This window comes from Xenopus laevis, chromosome 3L, assembly GCF_017654675.1.
Source record: "Xenopus laevis strain J_2021 chromosome 3L, Xenopus_laevis_v10.1, whole genome shotgun sequence".
In the NCBI taxonomy this organism is placed as follows: domain Eukaryota; kingdom Metazoa; phylum Chordata; class Amphibia; order Anura; family Pipidae; genus Xenopus; species Xenopus laevis.
In genome coordinates, this window is record NC_054375.1 from 127,227,697 (window position 1) to 127,245,066 (window position 17,370).

At 39.5% G+C, this 17,370-nt stretch overlaps 1 protein-coding gene across 2 annotated transcripts in view; it reads right to left on the bottom strand.

The window, feature by feature from the left end:
- Positions 1 to 1,123: 1,123 nt before the first annotated feature.
- The window catches only part of LOC108710311 (netrin receptor UNC5D-like), a 408,361-nt gene continuing 392,114 nt past the window's right edge, over positions 1,124 to 17,370 (bottom strand). For both annotated transcript variants that reach the window (XM_041586931.1, XM_041586932.1), the window contains 2 exons: positions 14,183 to 14,361; positions 1,124 to 2,206 (listed from right to left, as the gene is read on the bottom strand). In XM_041586931.1, coding sequence (XP_041442865.1) covers positions 2,002 to 2,206; positions 14,183 to 14,361 — 384 coding nt within the window. In that variant the 3' untranslated portion in view covers positions 1,124 to 2,001. The remainder of the gene's footprint in view (positions 2,207 to 14,182; positions 14,362 to 17,370) is intronic.

Sequence of the window (17,370 nt, forward strand, 5' to 3'; positions counted from 1 at the left end):
AAAAAGAATAATTTAATACTTTCCTGATAATCTTTGTTTGTAATGTTGTGTGTGCAATAAATAATCATGGGGAGGTTTAGGATCCATCTATGAAAACCTTAAAGAGCACTTTATTTAGCAGCAAAATTGGTATTGGCTCCTCCAGTTCACAATGACACTTGTCTACTCAGCTCTAGTCAAACAATTATCACTAGGACCTGCAATCTGTAGATTCTAGGAAAAGCCAGAGGAATGATGCCATAGACAGCAGCGGGCTGTTTGGTTCTCTGATATTTGAAATGCCAGGGCCTGTTCTGTATTTCAGTCCGGACCTGATAATCACCTTATGTCTTCTACTGTCACTGTAAACATTTGCATTTATTCTTCAAAGCTTCCCTAAATGATTATGTGTGTTACAGTGCTACAGTAAAGTCGCCAATCTCCTCATTCCCACCTGTCCGAAAACTCTTTTTTTCAAAAGAAAGGGAAACCATTAATGAATTCTCTTCCAGCAAGATATAAAACCACCATAATGCTTTTCATATTCATCCTTGCCGTTTGAGTTGAACAAGTTCTTCCTTCCGTCATGGCGATTCTTGAAAGCTTAGCCGAATGAGTTACTGAGTCATGACGTGCGGTTCAAAAACTTGTTGAGAGTTTTGAATTGTATTCACTTTCCCGTGTACCCTTCCAAGAAACAATTCTTTGCAATCGCACAGTGGTACCACAAACCAAAGTGAAAATAAATAAATGAATCACATCAATACATTTCTACATGAATCGTTGTACCTGATCTCTTTAGTAAATGTATGACCATCTCAAGCAAACAATAGAAAAGCTTATACTACAAATGGTATTTTGTATCTCTGGTTATGGTAATTGCAACATGCACCAGCAGCAGGGTGTAATTAAGATCAACAATTGTCCATGTTCATTTTTTGAAGGGAAATGGGGCAGAAATCACATAATGTTGCATACTCTGTGTTTATCATGATGGGAGTTATCGTGGGAGTCTTGCATTTTTTGCCACCGTAGTCTGCCTACAAAATGCTGCCTATGCATGAAATCTGTTCTACTTCTAAAATATTGGGATAGAAAGCCAGATAAGATACATCAATTTCATTTTAGAAGCACACTTCATGTAAAATATTAGCTTTTTCTGAAACTGGTGAGGATTTCTGTTACACAGACTCCTGTGTTGTTCCAACAATAAAAAGGGATCCTGGGATCACAGGTGGAGAACTGATGTTATAGAGTTTTAGAGTTTTACTCATACCCTCAACAGACATTTATGACTCGCTCATTGAGACGTTGAGTTAAATGAGCATAATTATTAACTTGTATTTTTAGAGCGCCAACATTGCGCAGCATAATAAGGTCTACTAGAAAGATGGGCTGGTAGATACCCTAGTGGAATGAGTTATACAGCTCACTCATTCTAGCAAGCTGGGTTCACTAACTTATTATGGCAGCTTGAGTCAAAAACATGTTGTAGAGACCACACAAGATAGCAATGCCTGGTATTCACTCAGGTGTAAGCTACTGCATTCTACATTCTCTAAGGCAAAGCAGCTTGGGGAAGCTGTACATAGAAGGGGGCTATAGAAGGTTCTATACAATGTACCATGTTTTTTTTTTACAGTAATTACGTTGTTTTCCTCCCTGACCTTCAGCTGATTAATAAAAGACCATGTTCATTTGATATGTCTTCTATAATCACAAGGCTCATTCTTTTCTTCTGAAATATCTACTTCTAAACTCCCTCTATTTCTAATGGCTTTTTTTAAAAAAAACCTTTTTGCACAAGTAAGGTTCCTTTAATGAATGTCCTAAAGTTCATTCAAAGAGCAAAGCATCTTGAGATCATTTGGCTTTAAAACTGATAAGGCCTTATCTGTTCTCTGACGTGGGGAACGTGTAAATGGCATTGCCTTAAATACTCCTGCCCCTCAGTACCCTTTGAGAAGGGTTACAATCCATATTTAAACACTGGCTTCAACTAGCCATGGTATATGTGAGTTCTCAAAGGCCATTTTGTCGACTGTAGCTGAAATCTGGATCCTCTGCATGAGTCTCTGTGACAAGTGACAGTTTGTTTTGTGTCCTTCCAATTTCCTCCAGTGCACAGGCCAGTGAATCCAGGTTTCCATCAAAGGGGTATCGAGCTTCCCATAGGTCCAAGATCACAGCAGATGGACTGGTTTTAGTAGCAAAGTAGCTCAAATTCCTACAGGGAAATAAATTAAACAAAATTAATGTATATATTTTTTCCTTTAATCCAAATACATTACAGGGGTTCTTCACTGTCATTTTTTCATCTGTCTCCAACATCTACTGGGATGTTTTGAACTACCTGGTGTTTATATTTGGAGTAACCCAAACACAGACATACCGCCTGTGACTGTACTGACTGAAACTGATTTCTAATATTTGTATGAAGGATTAAGTTAAATATTTCTTCAAGACAGAGTTCAATAATCCAAGGCTGTGAGCCTGTTAAGCAAACTAACATGCCAGAAAGAGGTGTCTGTGAAGCTGTCAGTTATGGGAAATTCAGTCTACTAAACTTAAATATAATAATAAATAAAATACAGGTATGGATCCGTTATCCTGAAACCCATTATCCAGAAAACTCTGGATTACAGCAAGGCCATCTCCCATAATCTCTGTTTAAATTAAATAATTCATAATTTTAAAAAATGATTTCCTTTTCTCTCTGTAATATTAAAGCAGTATCTTGTACCCAAACTAATCCTTATTGGAGGCAAAACCATCCTTTTGGGTTGAATTAATGTTTAAATGATTTTTAATAGAAATAAAATAGGAGGATCCAGTAATCCGGAAAACCCCAGGTCCCAAGCATTAGTAGTATTATATAGTAGCCTAAAATCATTAAGGGATATGATTCTTAATAAAATAAAGAAAACTGTAAGTCTAGTGGTGAAATATACCTTACTAAATATTACATATGCTAATATAGCATACAGCAAAGGAAGCAAAGAAATGTAGTGCATTTTATTCTGATGTATATTCATTATTCAAGGTTCCTTACAATTTCCTAATAATTTGAACATTTTTGTACATTTCCTGCTAAAACCTTTTGAAATCTGCATGAAAACCCTACATATTTGTGAAAATGCCTCTTGACTATGTATAAGTAGGACACACCTTGTCACAAGTAAAAATCAGAAACCAGGAGCCTAATCGTGAGAGCAGAAATTTACACATTTACCAACACTGGTGAAGGGCGAATTTGTCCTGTTTCGCTTCGCCACGAATTTTGCGAATTTCCAAAATTGGCAAAAAATCGCGAAACGGCGATTTTGACGCCAGTGAAAATTTGCCGGCATCAAAATGGGCGCCAGCGTCAAAGTTGATGCCAGCACCTATTAAAGTCAATGGGCGTCTGTAAATTGTCGCCAGCGTCAAAATTGGTGGGGCGTCAGAACAATCGACAGCGTAGAAAAAACTTGCAAATTTGATGCAAATTGGCTAACTAATATAATCATAGTAAGCTTTCAGAACATTTTAGTTCCTTTTTCAAGCTGATTACCTGTCCTAGATATACCCGAAAGCCTAATTCAATAGCCAGTTTCTGTTAGATTTGGGGGTGATTTGGATATATTGGCTATTCTATATATCCTTGATACTATGAGGTCAATTTACTAAGTGGCAAAAATGCGCCAGCGACGGCTTCGCACCCATCACTAGGCGAAAATTTGCTCACACAACGCTACTTTACTAAAATGCTACGTTGCGTCCAGGGTGCCGAATGCTGGCAAATTTTTGTTACTAGCCTGGCGGTACAGCTAACGTTCAGTAAAATCCACATTTTAGTGAATTTGCGCATTTACGTCGGTTCGCCAGAGCTAAAATTTGCCTGGCATTAGAGTGTGAAGTTGCGTTACTGCGTTAGTAAATCTGCAAAGTACCGTAATGACGTCACGCTGGCAAATTTTCACCAGCATTAGTCTCTTCGCCCTTTAGTAAATTTGCCGCTATGACTGATACACCACTGTTTTCCTTTATCTGTACTCATTTCATGAGTAAGGGGGGCTCTTAACAAAAACAACACCAGTAGAGCTTAAACTGAAAAAGTTTCACTACCATTGCTCATTGTTTTTCTAGAAACTAGTGTTGGGACCCTGAGGCTTAAGTTCCCCTTTTTATTCGGAGCCTCATGGTGGATACATGGTTTCCTAAGGGGCAGTGCCCTTTGTGATTGGTGCAGCATGGCTGATCCCAAAAGCAGCCACAAGGTGTTGCTGCTGTGCACTATAAAAGGAGATTGCCATGTGCTCAGTCAGCCATTACTGCTGGAGGATTTTCTGCTGATTGTACTTCACTAAGGAGTAGTTAGTTCAGCTACCACTATGTAGAGGCAGGAAGGCCTCTGAGGCCTGGGGGCTTGATCAAGAGGGTCGAAAGCTCCCAATTTTCCCAACAGAATGTGAAATGGTCACGGTTTAGACAGTGCTGGGAGCTACAGTTCAGCTATGGATTCAGCAACAGTGTGCTCGCGCTATAGACAGTGCTGGGAGCTATGTCATGGAGGATAACACAAGCTGCATATGTTCATGGAATGGATTCATCGCTGTGGATGCCTGCTCCAGCTCTAGGTAAGCCTGCCTATTTGAGTGAATCCCCAGGGTGAGTGATGCCAGGGGAGGGTGGAAAAAAAAGGATCCAGCAATATTCCATTAGTGACCCAGGCTTTGTTTATGCCTGTCACGAGGGAGCCAATACTTAATCCGGAGGGAGAGGTATTTGGGATGCTAGTGCTACTTGGGACCTATTGTACTCATTTAGGATAAGGGACTGAGACTTTAATCTGCAAATGAGTAGTGCAGGACTTTGCTTGGCATGGAGGGCCAGGAAATGGACTGCCACAGGTTCCCATGGGAGTAGGATATATTGTGTGATGTAAATGTGTTTTTACTTACCCTTTAAATTACACTTTCTTTATATAAAGTTGTTGTTTTTATAAAAGCAAAGTGTGTGTTGCATGTTATTCCTAATGGGCCACCCGCAGGTGTATTCCCGGATCCCATTAGGTGGAGGCACTGCCGGAGAAGAATTCCCAGTACCCTTTCACCTTGCAAAGGGGACTAAGGACCTGTAAGTTGGAAATATTGTGATGTACCACCTTGGCACCAGGGGGGTGGCCAAAAATGGGTTACACTAGGATCAAAAATTTTAATATGCATGCAAAATCATTATAGTGTTCAGTGTTATCAGTTTATAAGTATCAGTGTTCCTTAAACTCTACTCATTTCTATCATGCTGGTGTTGTAGGAAAGTGGGGAGATAAAAAATGGAATAAATACAAGAATATAAATGAAGAATCACTGTACCTTAGCTTTAAATTCAATGAAAAGCTAACTTTCTCCAGTAAAGGGTATGGCTGTGCCAGTGAATAGGCTGCAGTGAGTTTGGACTGTACTCTGCACTGCGACTGCTATTGGGAGACAGTAACACAATACCATATGTTCTATTGATACAACACACTTAGCGCTCTTTGTTCAAGTGTTTTTATGGAATAAAAATGGAAAGAAGTAAATTAGAGTTTCTCCCTCCATCTGGCCCCTGTAGTGCATTGTTTAACTCATTGATGATATTGCAGAACTGTTTTGCTTAAAAAAGATGGATACAAAGAAACTCTATGTTCTCAGTATGATCCTCCTTTCAACCTTGGAAGCACTAATATATGAAGGTGAGATATATTCTCAGGGGGTTATTTACTAAACTCGGAATGCAAAAATCACAGAAAATTTGTGATTTTTTTTTATAAAATCGGACTTTTCAAAAAAATCACAATTTTTTTGGAATTTATTAAACCCCGATGATGGAAAAGTCTGAATCTGAAAATCCAGCATCTCAGACCTGTGGAGGTTGCATATAAGTCAATGGGAGAAGTCCCAATGATTTTTTGATGTGCACTGGGATTCGTGCAATACCCAAAGTTTTCGGAGTTAACAGGTGAAAATTCCGAAAAAAAAACGTGAAAAATGTATAAAAGTCTGAAAAATCGTGAAAATCTGATCTTTTCCCACAAAGCAAGTTTTTGGGAAAATGTAATAATAAATAAGCGTAAAAAAAACAGAGCGGGTTTGATCAGAGTTTGTATCAGAAAATATTGAGATAAATTCAGACTTTGATAAATAACCCCCTCAGTGTCAGCAGTGTACCATAATTTCTCACTTGTTTGTATAACATTAAAGGGGTTGTTCACCTTTGAATTAACTTTTTATTATGATGTAGGGAATGATATTCTGAGACAATTTGCAATTAGTTTTCATTTTTATTATTTGTGGTTTTTGAGTTATTTAGTTTTTATACAGCAGTTTTACTGTTTGCAGTTTTAGCAATCTGGTTGCTAGGGTCCAAATTATTTTTGCAACCATGCAGTGCAAAATGTGTGCCTCTGTTGATGAATGGTGCATAACTGCACCTATTAAAGATGGGGAACCCTGGAGCGACTTATAGGTCCAGGGTGGTGGTAGCTTCCACATCAGATTGGTGACCAGCAAATTGCCATTTGTTGTATCTAAACCTAAGGGCAGAACTCCACGGTGTGATGAGGACTGATTTGTCGCCAGACAATGACACTCATGCCAGCAGAATATAATGGGACTGATCGAGAAATAGCAGGTACAAGCTACATGTATCCGACTATCGGATGAAGACTCAGCATGTAGCGTTCACATCCTAAAGTCGGATACATGTAGCTTGTACCTGCCATTTCTCGATCAGTCCCATTATATTTTGCATGTCCGACATGTCGTATGTGTGTCATCGCCTGGCGAAAAATCGGCCCTCATCACGCCGTGGAGTTCTGCCCTAAAACTGATGCAATTTTGGGAGGTGCAACTCATAGCACAGTTAAGACTTACACTGGAATTATTGGTAAAATGCTGCATTAATGAGTAACAAAAAAAAATTTGCATCAATTGCACATTGCATGGAAGTTTCATATCTGTTACCATAAATAATTGTATGTCAGTGAACCAGGCAACAAGAAATTTCTGAATTATTTTTTTATAAGAATCCCTCATGTAAACCATTTGGATCTAGACACAAATTGATATTTGGAAAAACTAATAGACAACATAGGTAAAGTACTTTACAGAACACTGGGAAACAGAGTCTGTGCAAATTACCCGGCATGGAGGCCAGGAAGGTAAACCAAGGTCTTGGAAATGTTCTACTGAGCAAGAGTTGATGCTGTTTTATAGTTTTGTTCTTTTAATTTGTAAATGCAGCACTCACTGTGCCAAGCGATGGTAAATGAGCAAATCTCTCTGGGTGTTGGCACCTACCTGCCAAGGCGATGGCAGCCAGGCATGAATAGTAACATCTGTACAGACATACAAAGAAGTTCCCCAAATTGCCATTACTGCAACAGGTGCACAGCTGCTTCTCAAAGACTTTATAAACCACCTGCAGATCAGAAAATCTGTAGAACACTGGATGAAAAGGGCTGCTGGCCCTCGAAGCAGCGGCTGCTGATTGAATGTATGACTACAGCGTAATGCGCTCTCAGCCTGCTGCTGTACTCAAAAGACAGACAGGCACATTTTGCAAAATGTTATTTCTCCTCTTTTCCTTTTAAGGAGGCAGCTGTGTCTTGGTTTTTCCCTTTAAGAAAGGCTCACCCAGTGATGAAAAGAATACAGGAAATAATCAAATCACAGAGCAAAATGTCAAGCTGGCAGTAGGGCCACTTGAGCTGCAAGCCATTCCCATCACAAACATCTTGGCAATGTTATTTTTCAAAGCGGCCTCTGTTCAAATGGAAACAAGCTGTACTGCGTAAGTCTGGCTGTAAACAGGAAGATGAAAGGCCAGATCGAAGCACAAGCTAAAATTGGGTTTTTAGAAACCTGCCGAATATGAAGAGAGCCAGGCGAAGGTAGGGGTAGATTGCTTTGTGCTGCAATAGCTGACTAATAGCTTTCATTCGCCTTAAAGCCCTGTTCCCATTGTCAGCCTTCAACATTTACATTTGTTAGAATTTCAAATGCCATTTGCAAAAATATTTATTTGAAAGCTGAGAACATTTTGAACTTACAGAATAAATCTTGATTTTTTTTTGTCTTCTACAGCGAACCCTGCCATGAAAGGGAAAGCAATCTGTGGAAGACCTGCTATCTCAGTACATAATAGCTTTAGGCAAGATAGAATTTTATTAAGCCTGACGGGCAAAACCCACCAATACACAAACCAAAGCAGGATCAGACACAGCTAAAAGCTGCTCTAGAACTAGCAGGTTATTATGAAAGAGGAACACCAGATCTAACCAGCAACAATGCATATTCTCAGACGGGTTTAGCTCTCTATGGATGTAGGCAGGAGCCCATATGGTTTCACGCTGATGATGATTCCTATAATTTAAATAAATAAAAAACCCTTAAAACTAGTTGCTCACCAACCCCTTTGGATGTAGCTCCCAGTGGCCTCAAAGCAGGTGCCTATTTTTAAATTCCTGGCTTGGAGGTAAATTATTACTGCATAAAAACCAGATGTACTGCCAAACAGAGGGGGAAATTCACTAAGCGCCGAAACGCCGAACGCTAGCGTTACTTCGCTAGCGTTACTTCGCTAGCGTTTGGCATTTTCGTTACTGCGCAAATTCACTAACGAACGCTGGCGTAGTTTCGCTAGTGTTACTTCGCACCCTTACGCCTGGCGAAGTTTCGCTAGCGACGTAACTATGCAAATTCACTAACGCGCGCAGTGTACTGAACGCTACCTTTTACGCTAGACTTCCTTCCCCACCTCAGACCAGGCGAAGCGCAATAGAGTAGATAGGGATTGCTTCAAAAAAAGTCAACATTTTTTCTAAGTCCCAAAAAACGCTGGCGTGTTTTCTACATTATGGGTGATAGGCTGAAAAAGATCGAAAAAATTTTTGGGGCTCCCCTCCTTCCTCCCTACATTTCTTGACTCACGGCAACTTACCTAGACAGTGGGCACATGTGTAGGGCAAAATAACATTTTTATTTGATGTTTTGAAGCTTTTCTAGCCATTTGTAGTGCTGATACGTGTTCCTCCATTGAAATTTGAATTTGGCGCCGTATGCAAATTAGCCTTCGCTAGCGTAACTTCGCTTTACTTAGCGAAGCAACGCTAGAGCAACTTCGCAACCTTACGCTACCCCTGAGTGCAACTTCGGATTTTAGTGAATTTGCGAAGTGTGGCGAAGTGCGGCGAAGTGCGGCGAAGTTACGCCTGGCGCAACTACGAATCTTAGTGAATTTGTCACAGAGTCTCTTGCAGGCTGCCAGTCCACATAGGGGCTACCAAATAACCAATCACAGTCCTTATTTTGTACCACTCAGGAACATTTTTCATGCTTGAGTCGCTCTCCAACTATTTTTACAGCTGAATGTTGCTTATAGGTAAAAAAGGTTGGGGACCCCTGCCTTAAAACAAATGAAGAAACAATTGCTGAGAGTGCTCTTCTGAGCACTTTTGCTGTATACATGAATTTGTTTTCTCGCTTTTAAGATAGCCGATTTTTTTTTTAAACCATTTTAATGAAAACAACAGGGCCATCTGTTGTTGTTGCTTTGCTTAGTAAATTGACTCTTTCCTCAGCTACTCGTGTTCCTGGTTGATCACCTCTTGTTAAAGGTCTGGGACATGTTCTTAAACCCAGTGCCACATTAATGTGTGATATTTATGTTGCATGCCGTTCCCTTGTTCCATTAAAGTTATTACTATGTATTTAACTTGCATGTTTAACTCAATTTTGCTTGTATGTTGCTTATTCAAATCACACTCGTTACCTTCTCCAAAAGTCCTTCTGTCACTCCTGTCTAATACAAGAACTGATACAGACAAATGACATAACAGCCAAAGGGAATGGCCTGATATATATTGGAAAAGCCTAAAGTGACAGAACATGGAAAAAACCTAATGAAGCAGATGAATATTGGTGCTGGTGTGGGGCCTGTACATTTTTTGAGCATTTTGAGGATCAAACTAGGGTGTAATCCCACCATGATAATGGTTGGGTTAGTGCAATGCAGCCATCCACATGGGTTTCTAAATTGCCCTCTTACTGTATGCCCCTAATGGACCTGTGTTGGGCCAATTTTAAAGGATAAGTAAACCTTTAAAAAAAGTGAATGTAAAACTGGGGAGGGGGCTATTCTAAGCACTTTTGCAATTTACATTCACTATTCATTTTGTTTTTATTCCAAGATATTAAGGGATACATGTGCTGTTAATATGAATGAATTTTGTTACAACAGCGCCACTGCTGGTCAGTTTCCCACCAGTCTGGCCACCAAGTAGTCAAGGAAGTTGTCAGGAGAGAGAAAGAGGCTCCTCTGATGTTCTTCTGCTTAGGAAAGATGTGAGAAAGGTTTCTAATTTTATTCCTAAGCAGAAGAACATCAGAGCAGCCTCTTTCTTTCTCCTGACAACTTCCTTGACTACTTGGTCAGAAACTGACCAGCAGGTGGCGCTGCTTTAACAAAATTCATTCATTTTAACAGTTCATGTATCCCTTAATATCTTGGAATAAAAACAAAATAAATAATGAATGTAAATTGCAAAAGTGCTTAGAATAGCCCCCTCATCAGTTTTACATTCACTTATTTTAACGATTTACGTATCCTTTAAAGGTAAGACCACACAATTTGTAAATGGTTATATATTTATATTATAAAAAAGGCAGGAACTTGGTAAATAGATGTATCTAGTAAAAGTAATTCTAAAACAACTGGACTTGTAATGAGTAATCATTGAAGACATTTCACTACTCATCCGAGCATTCAGAACACCTCACAAATCCATTCATGCAACTCTCACAAGTAACACCTGTTCTAGAAATTGCATGATACCTTGGTAATCCTATCACAGTAATCCCACAGAATCGCAGCTCTGTGAGTTTCAGATGTCACCTCTTTGAAGAGTTACAATGTGCCATTGTGATTGGATTTGTGGAAGAGTTTATATGCCGAGAACTTCCCACACCAGTCAGTTGAACTGAAGAAGCTGCTCGGATGAGTAGTGAAACGTCTTCATTGATTACTCAGCAAGTCCCGTTGTTTTAGATGTACCTATACTAGATATACCATGACCTGGATGAATGAAAATCTTCATAGTCATGGTAGATAGATGGTTTAAGGTAAAACATTATTACTGGCAGTCATATCAGATCATCCACATCCAATAAAAGTCATAACAACATGAAATGTATCCCTTCACTATTCTTTAACAGCATATGGACAACAATGGACTTTCTTGACTTTCTTGATTTTTTAAAATACAGTTTCCATAAGATGTTTGGGGTTGTAGCTCAGGAGCAGGTGGAATGCTGTAGGTTCACAATGAATTTAGATAGACAAGGAAATACATTTCGACAATGTATAAAGAGGCAAGCCTTTCCCTTGAATAAGCCATATAGAATACAGGCTGGTTATTAATGTTGGCAGAAGAAAAGATATTCTATGCATATTAGAAGGCTTTGATTGTTTATACAAGGAGCAATTACTCACACTGCCCAGTCACATAGGTCAATGCCTTTCATAGAGTGACGATTCCTTAGGATAATTAGCCTTGGATCAAGATTATACATTATCCATCATCAACTGTGATCTATATATTCACTTGTATGAAAGAACTCCTTTATTATGCATATATTCCAAAGCTTAGAGGCAGAATAAATGTATTTTATTTTTTTTCAGCAACAGGATGTGTTCATTAGAATCCCCCATAGGGAAGCTTAGTAATAAAGCTTTTGCCATTTATACAGCCTTCATCAGGATTGGCCCTGGGGTGTGAATTAATCCAAATGTTTGAGAGAGATGGGCACCGAATATCTTTATTAGAACTCTCGCAGATTAAAATTCAAACCTTGAAAAATGATTACCATTAACAATTAGATTGTAAGCTCCTTGGGGCGGTAAGTCCCTCCAGTCATGCATGTCTGTGCAAGCACAGACTCAGCAGCCTAATTATATTCCTTATTTGTAGGTGTCTCCTTGCAGTGCTCTAAACAAGATGGATGCTCAGTTTAAAACCTGTGCTCAATGGCTCCCAGCCTCATTCTGTTATGAGAATGAAGGATGCAGAACACTGACATTAGGGAAGGTAAAATTGAAACAAAGTTATCCTTGCATACATATATTATACATTTTAATGGCCCAGAGATTATTACTATTAGTGCCGGTTTGTGTTGTACCAGATTTAATAAATTATGGCTTATTAAGCAGCAACTTTTACACCTTGAAGTTTCTGGAAATAATATGTCTTCCAACCAGGGATATAATCATAACGCTACTTAAAAGAACATTAATGCAAAATAAGAATTTTAGCAAAATTTGCAGGTGTACAGAGCAAACCTCTGCACAAAAAGACAGAGGTACCTCAGTGCTCCATGGTGCTTGAGATCCTCCCTCCTAATGCTTTTAGCATCTTTGGACACTTAATCGGATGATAGCTTAATCACTGTTTTGTGCACCGAATAAACGTTTCACGTTTCATACTGCCAATCATTTTTATTACTATCTTGCAGGGACAGCAAGCATAGGAATAAAAAATAAGCACAAACTTTGCAGTTCCAACCTTCCTGGTGCTTCTTACTAGTGCTCCCATGTCCAATAGGGCCCAGGTTTACTGTATAAGTCCACAAGTTAATAGATAAAGCAGGTTCTTAAAACCTTACACACCTGGGGAACTATTTCACATTATACTGTACCTCCTCAGTAGAGCACATGCTGCTCATTTTTTCTTACTGTGATGTTAGGGTCCCTAGCACATACACCAGCACCAGGTGGCGTGCAAAGAGGAATCATTATATTCTCCCTCCCCTTAAATGAACTATTAATTAGTTATACATTAATTATTCACTTTTACCCCTTGGCTTCCAAAAACACACTAGTATGGTATAGGTTATAGCTACCAGGGATATCCAAACTTGCAAGGGAGTTAACACAGACATTAGAAATATGGTACGCAATGCCAATAACCATACATTGTTAATCAAAAAGAAAAATAAGCAAATAATAAGGGGAGAAAAAATACTCACAGTTCACCCCCGTGCATGGATGCAAAAATCTGAAGCAGCAAAAAGTTGTGAGTTTACTCAGAAAGCAAAGGCCAAAAATTATATTAAAAAGTTCAAATCATTCATTAGGACATACAGATAACCGCCTAACGTGTTTCGTACCTAGTGGGGCACTTACTCATAGGCCTATGATTACTTATTAGCAAGTGCCCCAGTAGGTATGAAACGCATTAGGCAGTTATCTGTATGTCCTCATAAATGATTTGAACTTTTAATTATAATTTTTGGTCTTTACTTTCTGAGAAAACTCACAACTTTTTGCTGCTTCAGAAGGGAGTTAACACCCTAGATAAGATCCCCTGCAACTGCTTTTCCAAGATAAAAACTTCAAACTTAAAGGGGAAGGAAACCTAGTTGGCGCAAAAACCCTCCCGTGTGTTGCCCACCCTCCCTCCTCCCCCCTGGCCTACCCGTCCCGCTGGGCAAATGCCCCTAACTTGTTACTTACCCTTCTGCGCAGGTCCAGTCCAGGGAGTTCACAGAGGACATCTTCTTCCTGCTTTGAACGGCGTTTTGGTGCATGCGCAGTAGGAGCATTTCGCCGGTATGGATCTACTGCGCATGCGCCAAAAGTCACGCTGTACTTTTGGCGCATGCGCAGTAGATCGTACCGGCGAAAAGCTCCTACTGCGCATGCGCCGGTCAAAGCAGGAAGAAGATTGCGTGGAAGAAGATGTCGTCTGTGAACTCCCTGGACTGGACCTGCGCAGAAGGGTAAGTAACAAGTTAGGGGCATTTGCCCAGAGGGACAGGTAGGCCAGGGGGGAGGAGGGAGGGTGGGCAACACACGGGAGGGGGGGAGAGTTTTTGCACCAACTAGGTTTCCTTCCCCTTTAATGCCTGATAGAAGCTGGACTGATTGGAGTCACAACATAAACTATAGCAAAAGGGAAAGTTGTTCTCACAACAAAAAATAAGGATGTGACCACAAAATGCATACTGACAGAAACAAGAAATCACTCAACTATATCAATATCTGATAACATTATAACATTAAAAAAAACTTCATATTGAATGAACTTGAGTTTGAGGTTTCATGTCCCTTTGACATGTAGATTAGATTCCCACATGTCTCCACCACTGCCAAGTTTCATTAACAAAGCAACTCCAACTGCTCTTACCTGTTTATGGACAACTTCTGCGCTAACAGCTGCCAGTCCTTTCCTTTGGAGTTGGGTGTGTCAAACGTTGCACATATCCTCTGCCTGATGGAGTGCGGAATCTTGAAGGCTTTCGGACCATTATGTGCAGGGAAATTGCTGTCCTCTGGAGCAAAGAAAGCTATAGTTTCTCGTTCATTCTGCATGGAAATGCATAAGAGCCACTAATGAGTACAGCCGACTAAAGAATGAATGAAACCTTTTTGCACAAATATAACATTGAAGGATAATGGACCTGCAATAAACCTTTCCACGTGTACAGAAAATTACAGGATAATTGACATTCAGTATAAAAGCTTCTACAAATTACAAAGGAGTCTAAACATGGCAAATTGATAAATGAAAAATATGGGGAGTAAATTGATCACTGAAAAATATGGGGAGTCCTTGGAATGGTGTGAAGGCCTTGAAATACCTATGAAGGTTTAAAGCAACATTAATGGAAGACATAGCAAATATTTTGTATCCTGACTGTGGAGTTGGGTGTGTACATGCAGACAATGTTCACAGACATTAAAACTCACCACAAATGGAACTTATTTGCTAAATTAGTATATACAACCTGTGTCAAAGTCACTGCACAATATCTATCTATGTACGGTATATAATTAGAAAACTCATTGGACTAACGTGTAGCTAATTAGAGTGCTAGATCAGTAACCGTGAAAGAAACAACCTAATGTCTTTAGAATATTTCTTAAGGCAAAACCACACAATAGTCAATCACCACGAGGAGCACTAAAGTGTCCACAGGCCCAACAGTATGGAGAGAGAGATAGAGAGAGAGAGAGAGAGAGAGAGAGAGAGAGAGAGAGAGAGAGAGAGAGAGAGAGAGAGAGAGAGAGAGAGAGAGAGAGAGAGAGAGAGAGAGAGAGAGAGCTAGATAACAATAAAATGAGAATCTATAGAAAACGAAATATAAGAGTAGATAATGGGTGCCAATTAGGAGCTCTCTGTTTGTGCTGTCAACCCACAGGTTTATGTAGGGGCCAAAATGATCACTTCTCACAATCCTAATCAATACTAGACTTGTTGAGCTATTGATCAGGTTTGGTGGAAAATCTTTCAGTCTTGGCAGCCTCTGGCCAACAGCATTTTACCTTCCCCGCCTTGAAACACAATAATCATCCACCATGGGGCTGCTTGAATGCAGCAAAGATTTACGTATTTGGTGACCTAATCCAACAGATAAAGGTATGGGCAGCCTATAGTCAACTCGTTTTTAGGATTGATTCTTTAGGTTTGGAAGAGGAAGCATGGATTTAACTTCACAGAGACTAATTTGATCATTCTAAATCTTTAGCCCTACTCGGCTGTTTTGCTTTTTCAAGTTCTTAGTCTACACAATGAGATCAAGAAGTAGCTGCCACCCTCATTTACTTCTTCCACCCAGAATCCCATGACAGGTTTATTCTTACACACCATCAGCACTCATTAGTGATGGATGAATTTATTCGCCAGGCGCGAATTTGCGACAAATTTGTCGTAAAAAAAAAAATCCCAAAAAACGGACGCCGGCGTTAAAAACGGTTGACGGCGTAAAAAACGGGTGTCGGCATAAAAAAACGGGCGTCGGCGTAAAAAAAGGACGCCGGCGTAAAAAACGAGACGCTGGCGCAGTTTCGTGAATTTTTCGCCGTTTCGCGAAATTCGCCCATCACTAGCACTCATAGTGATATGTAGTACACAGATATTTAGTGCAAACTGAGTAACTGTATAATATGCAACAACATAATAATAACTTAACACTTAAAGGTATTGTATACCCCAAGAACTTCCATCGAGTCAATTAAGGAGTTATGCACTTAAAGGAACCGTAAGACCCAAAAATCAAAGTGTTTTAAAGTAATGAAAGTATAATGTACTGTTGCACTGCACTTGTAAAACGGATCTGTTTGCTTCAGAAACACTACTATAATTCATATAAACAATGGCAGAAATTGAAAAAGGTAATATGGCACAGGTTAAATTGTGGATAACAGATAACAACATGGTGTTCTACAGAGCTTATCTGCTGTTTGCTGTGTAACCTGAGCCTTTTCTCCTTTGAATGGCTGCCCCCATTGTTACACAGCAGCTTAAATATATGAACAAAAGTAGTATTTCTGAAACAAACACAACAGTTTACCAGTGCAGGGTGACACTGTATTGTATTTTTAATACTTTAAAACATTTTTATTTTTTGATGTTACTGTTCTTTTAAGAGGAGCAATCTGAATGCTATGCTAGATGCTTCCATTAGAGGGCAACAATGTATTATAGAACAAAGAGCAGTAGGACAATAAACTGAGTCTAAGAGAAACCAGTAGTAACCTAATTCACCATAAGGGTTGGGGCAGGCAAGCAGATTTGCATGACGACAGACTCGCCTGCGCTAATACACTCGCTGCGCTTCGATTTCCGAAGTCGTCCGAAGTTGGCTCATGAGGAAACTTCGGGCGACTTTGGAAATCGAAGCGCCACGAGTGTATTAGCGCAGGCGATTCTTCATTCAAGCATACAGAAGGCATATGGAAGGCAGTTCGGGGAGATTGTCGCCACACAGAAGAGGCGATTAGTCGCCAGGCAACTAAATCTCCCCGAATCTGCTCGTCTGCCCCAACCCTAAATTGTAGGTGTAATCACATGATTAGCCCTATTATTTAAAATGCAATTTAATGTTACACAAACTTTAATTTTGCTGTTTTGTAAAATTTTAATTTCAGTTTTATATTTATATATTTACATTTTAAATGTTTTATATTTATATATTTACATTTTTTTTGTAACTAGATTTTTATAACATAAAGCAGTGAAAAAGAAATGCCATAAAATATATTAAGGTCCAGTGACTAGTGTAGATCCAATTTTTTTTAATGGATTCGCACACACTCAGTTTTCTGCAATTGGGGAGCTTACCACTTATATGATATAATAAAAGGGGTAAATACAGAAAATTGAGAGTGTGCGGATCTGTTAAAAAATTTTGCTGTTACTAAGGGACCTAAATAGGTTAACGGAGGGCCAGCACCACCAGTGCAGTACATGTAAATTGCAGTGCTGTGGATTTATCCCATTAACTTAGGGGGTTATTTATCAAAGTCCGAATTTATCTCAATGTTTTCTGCTACAAACTCCGATAAAATCTGCTCGGGTTTTTTAATCTTATT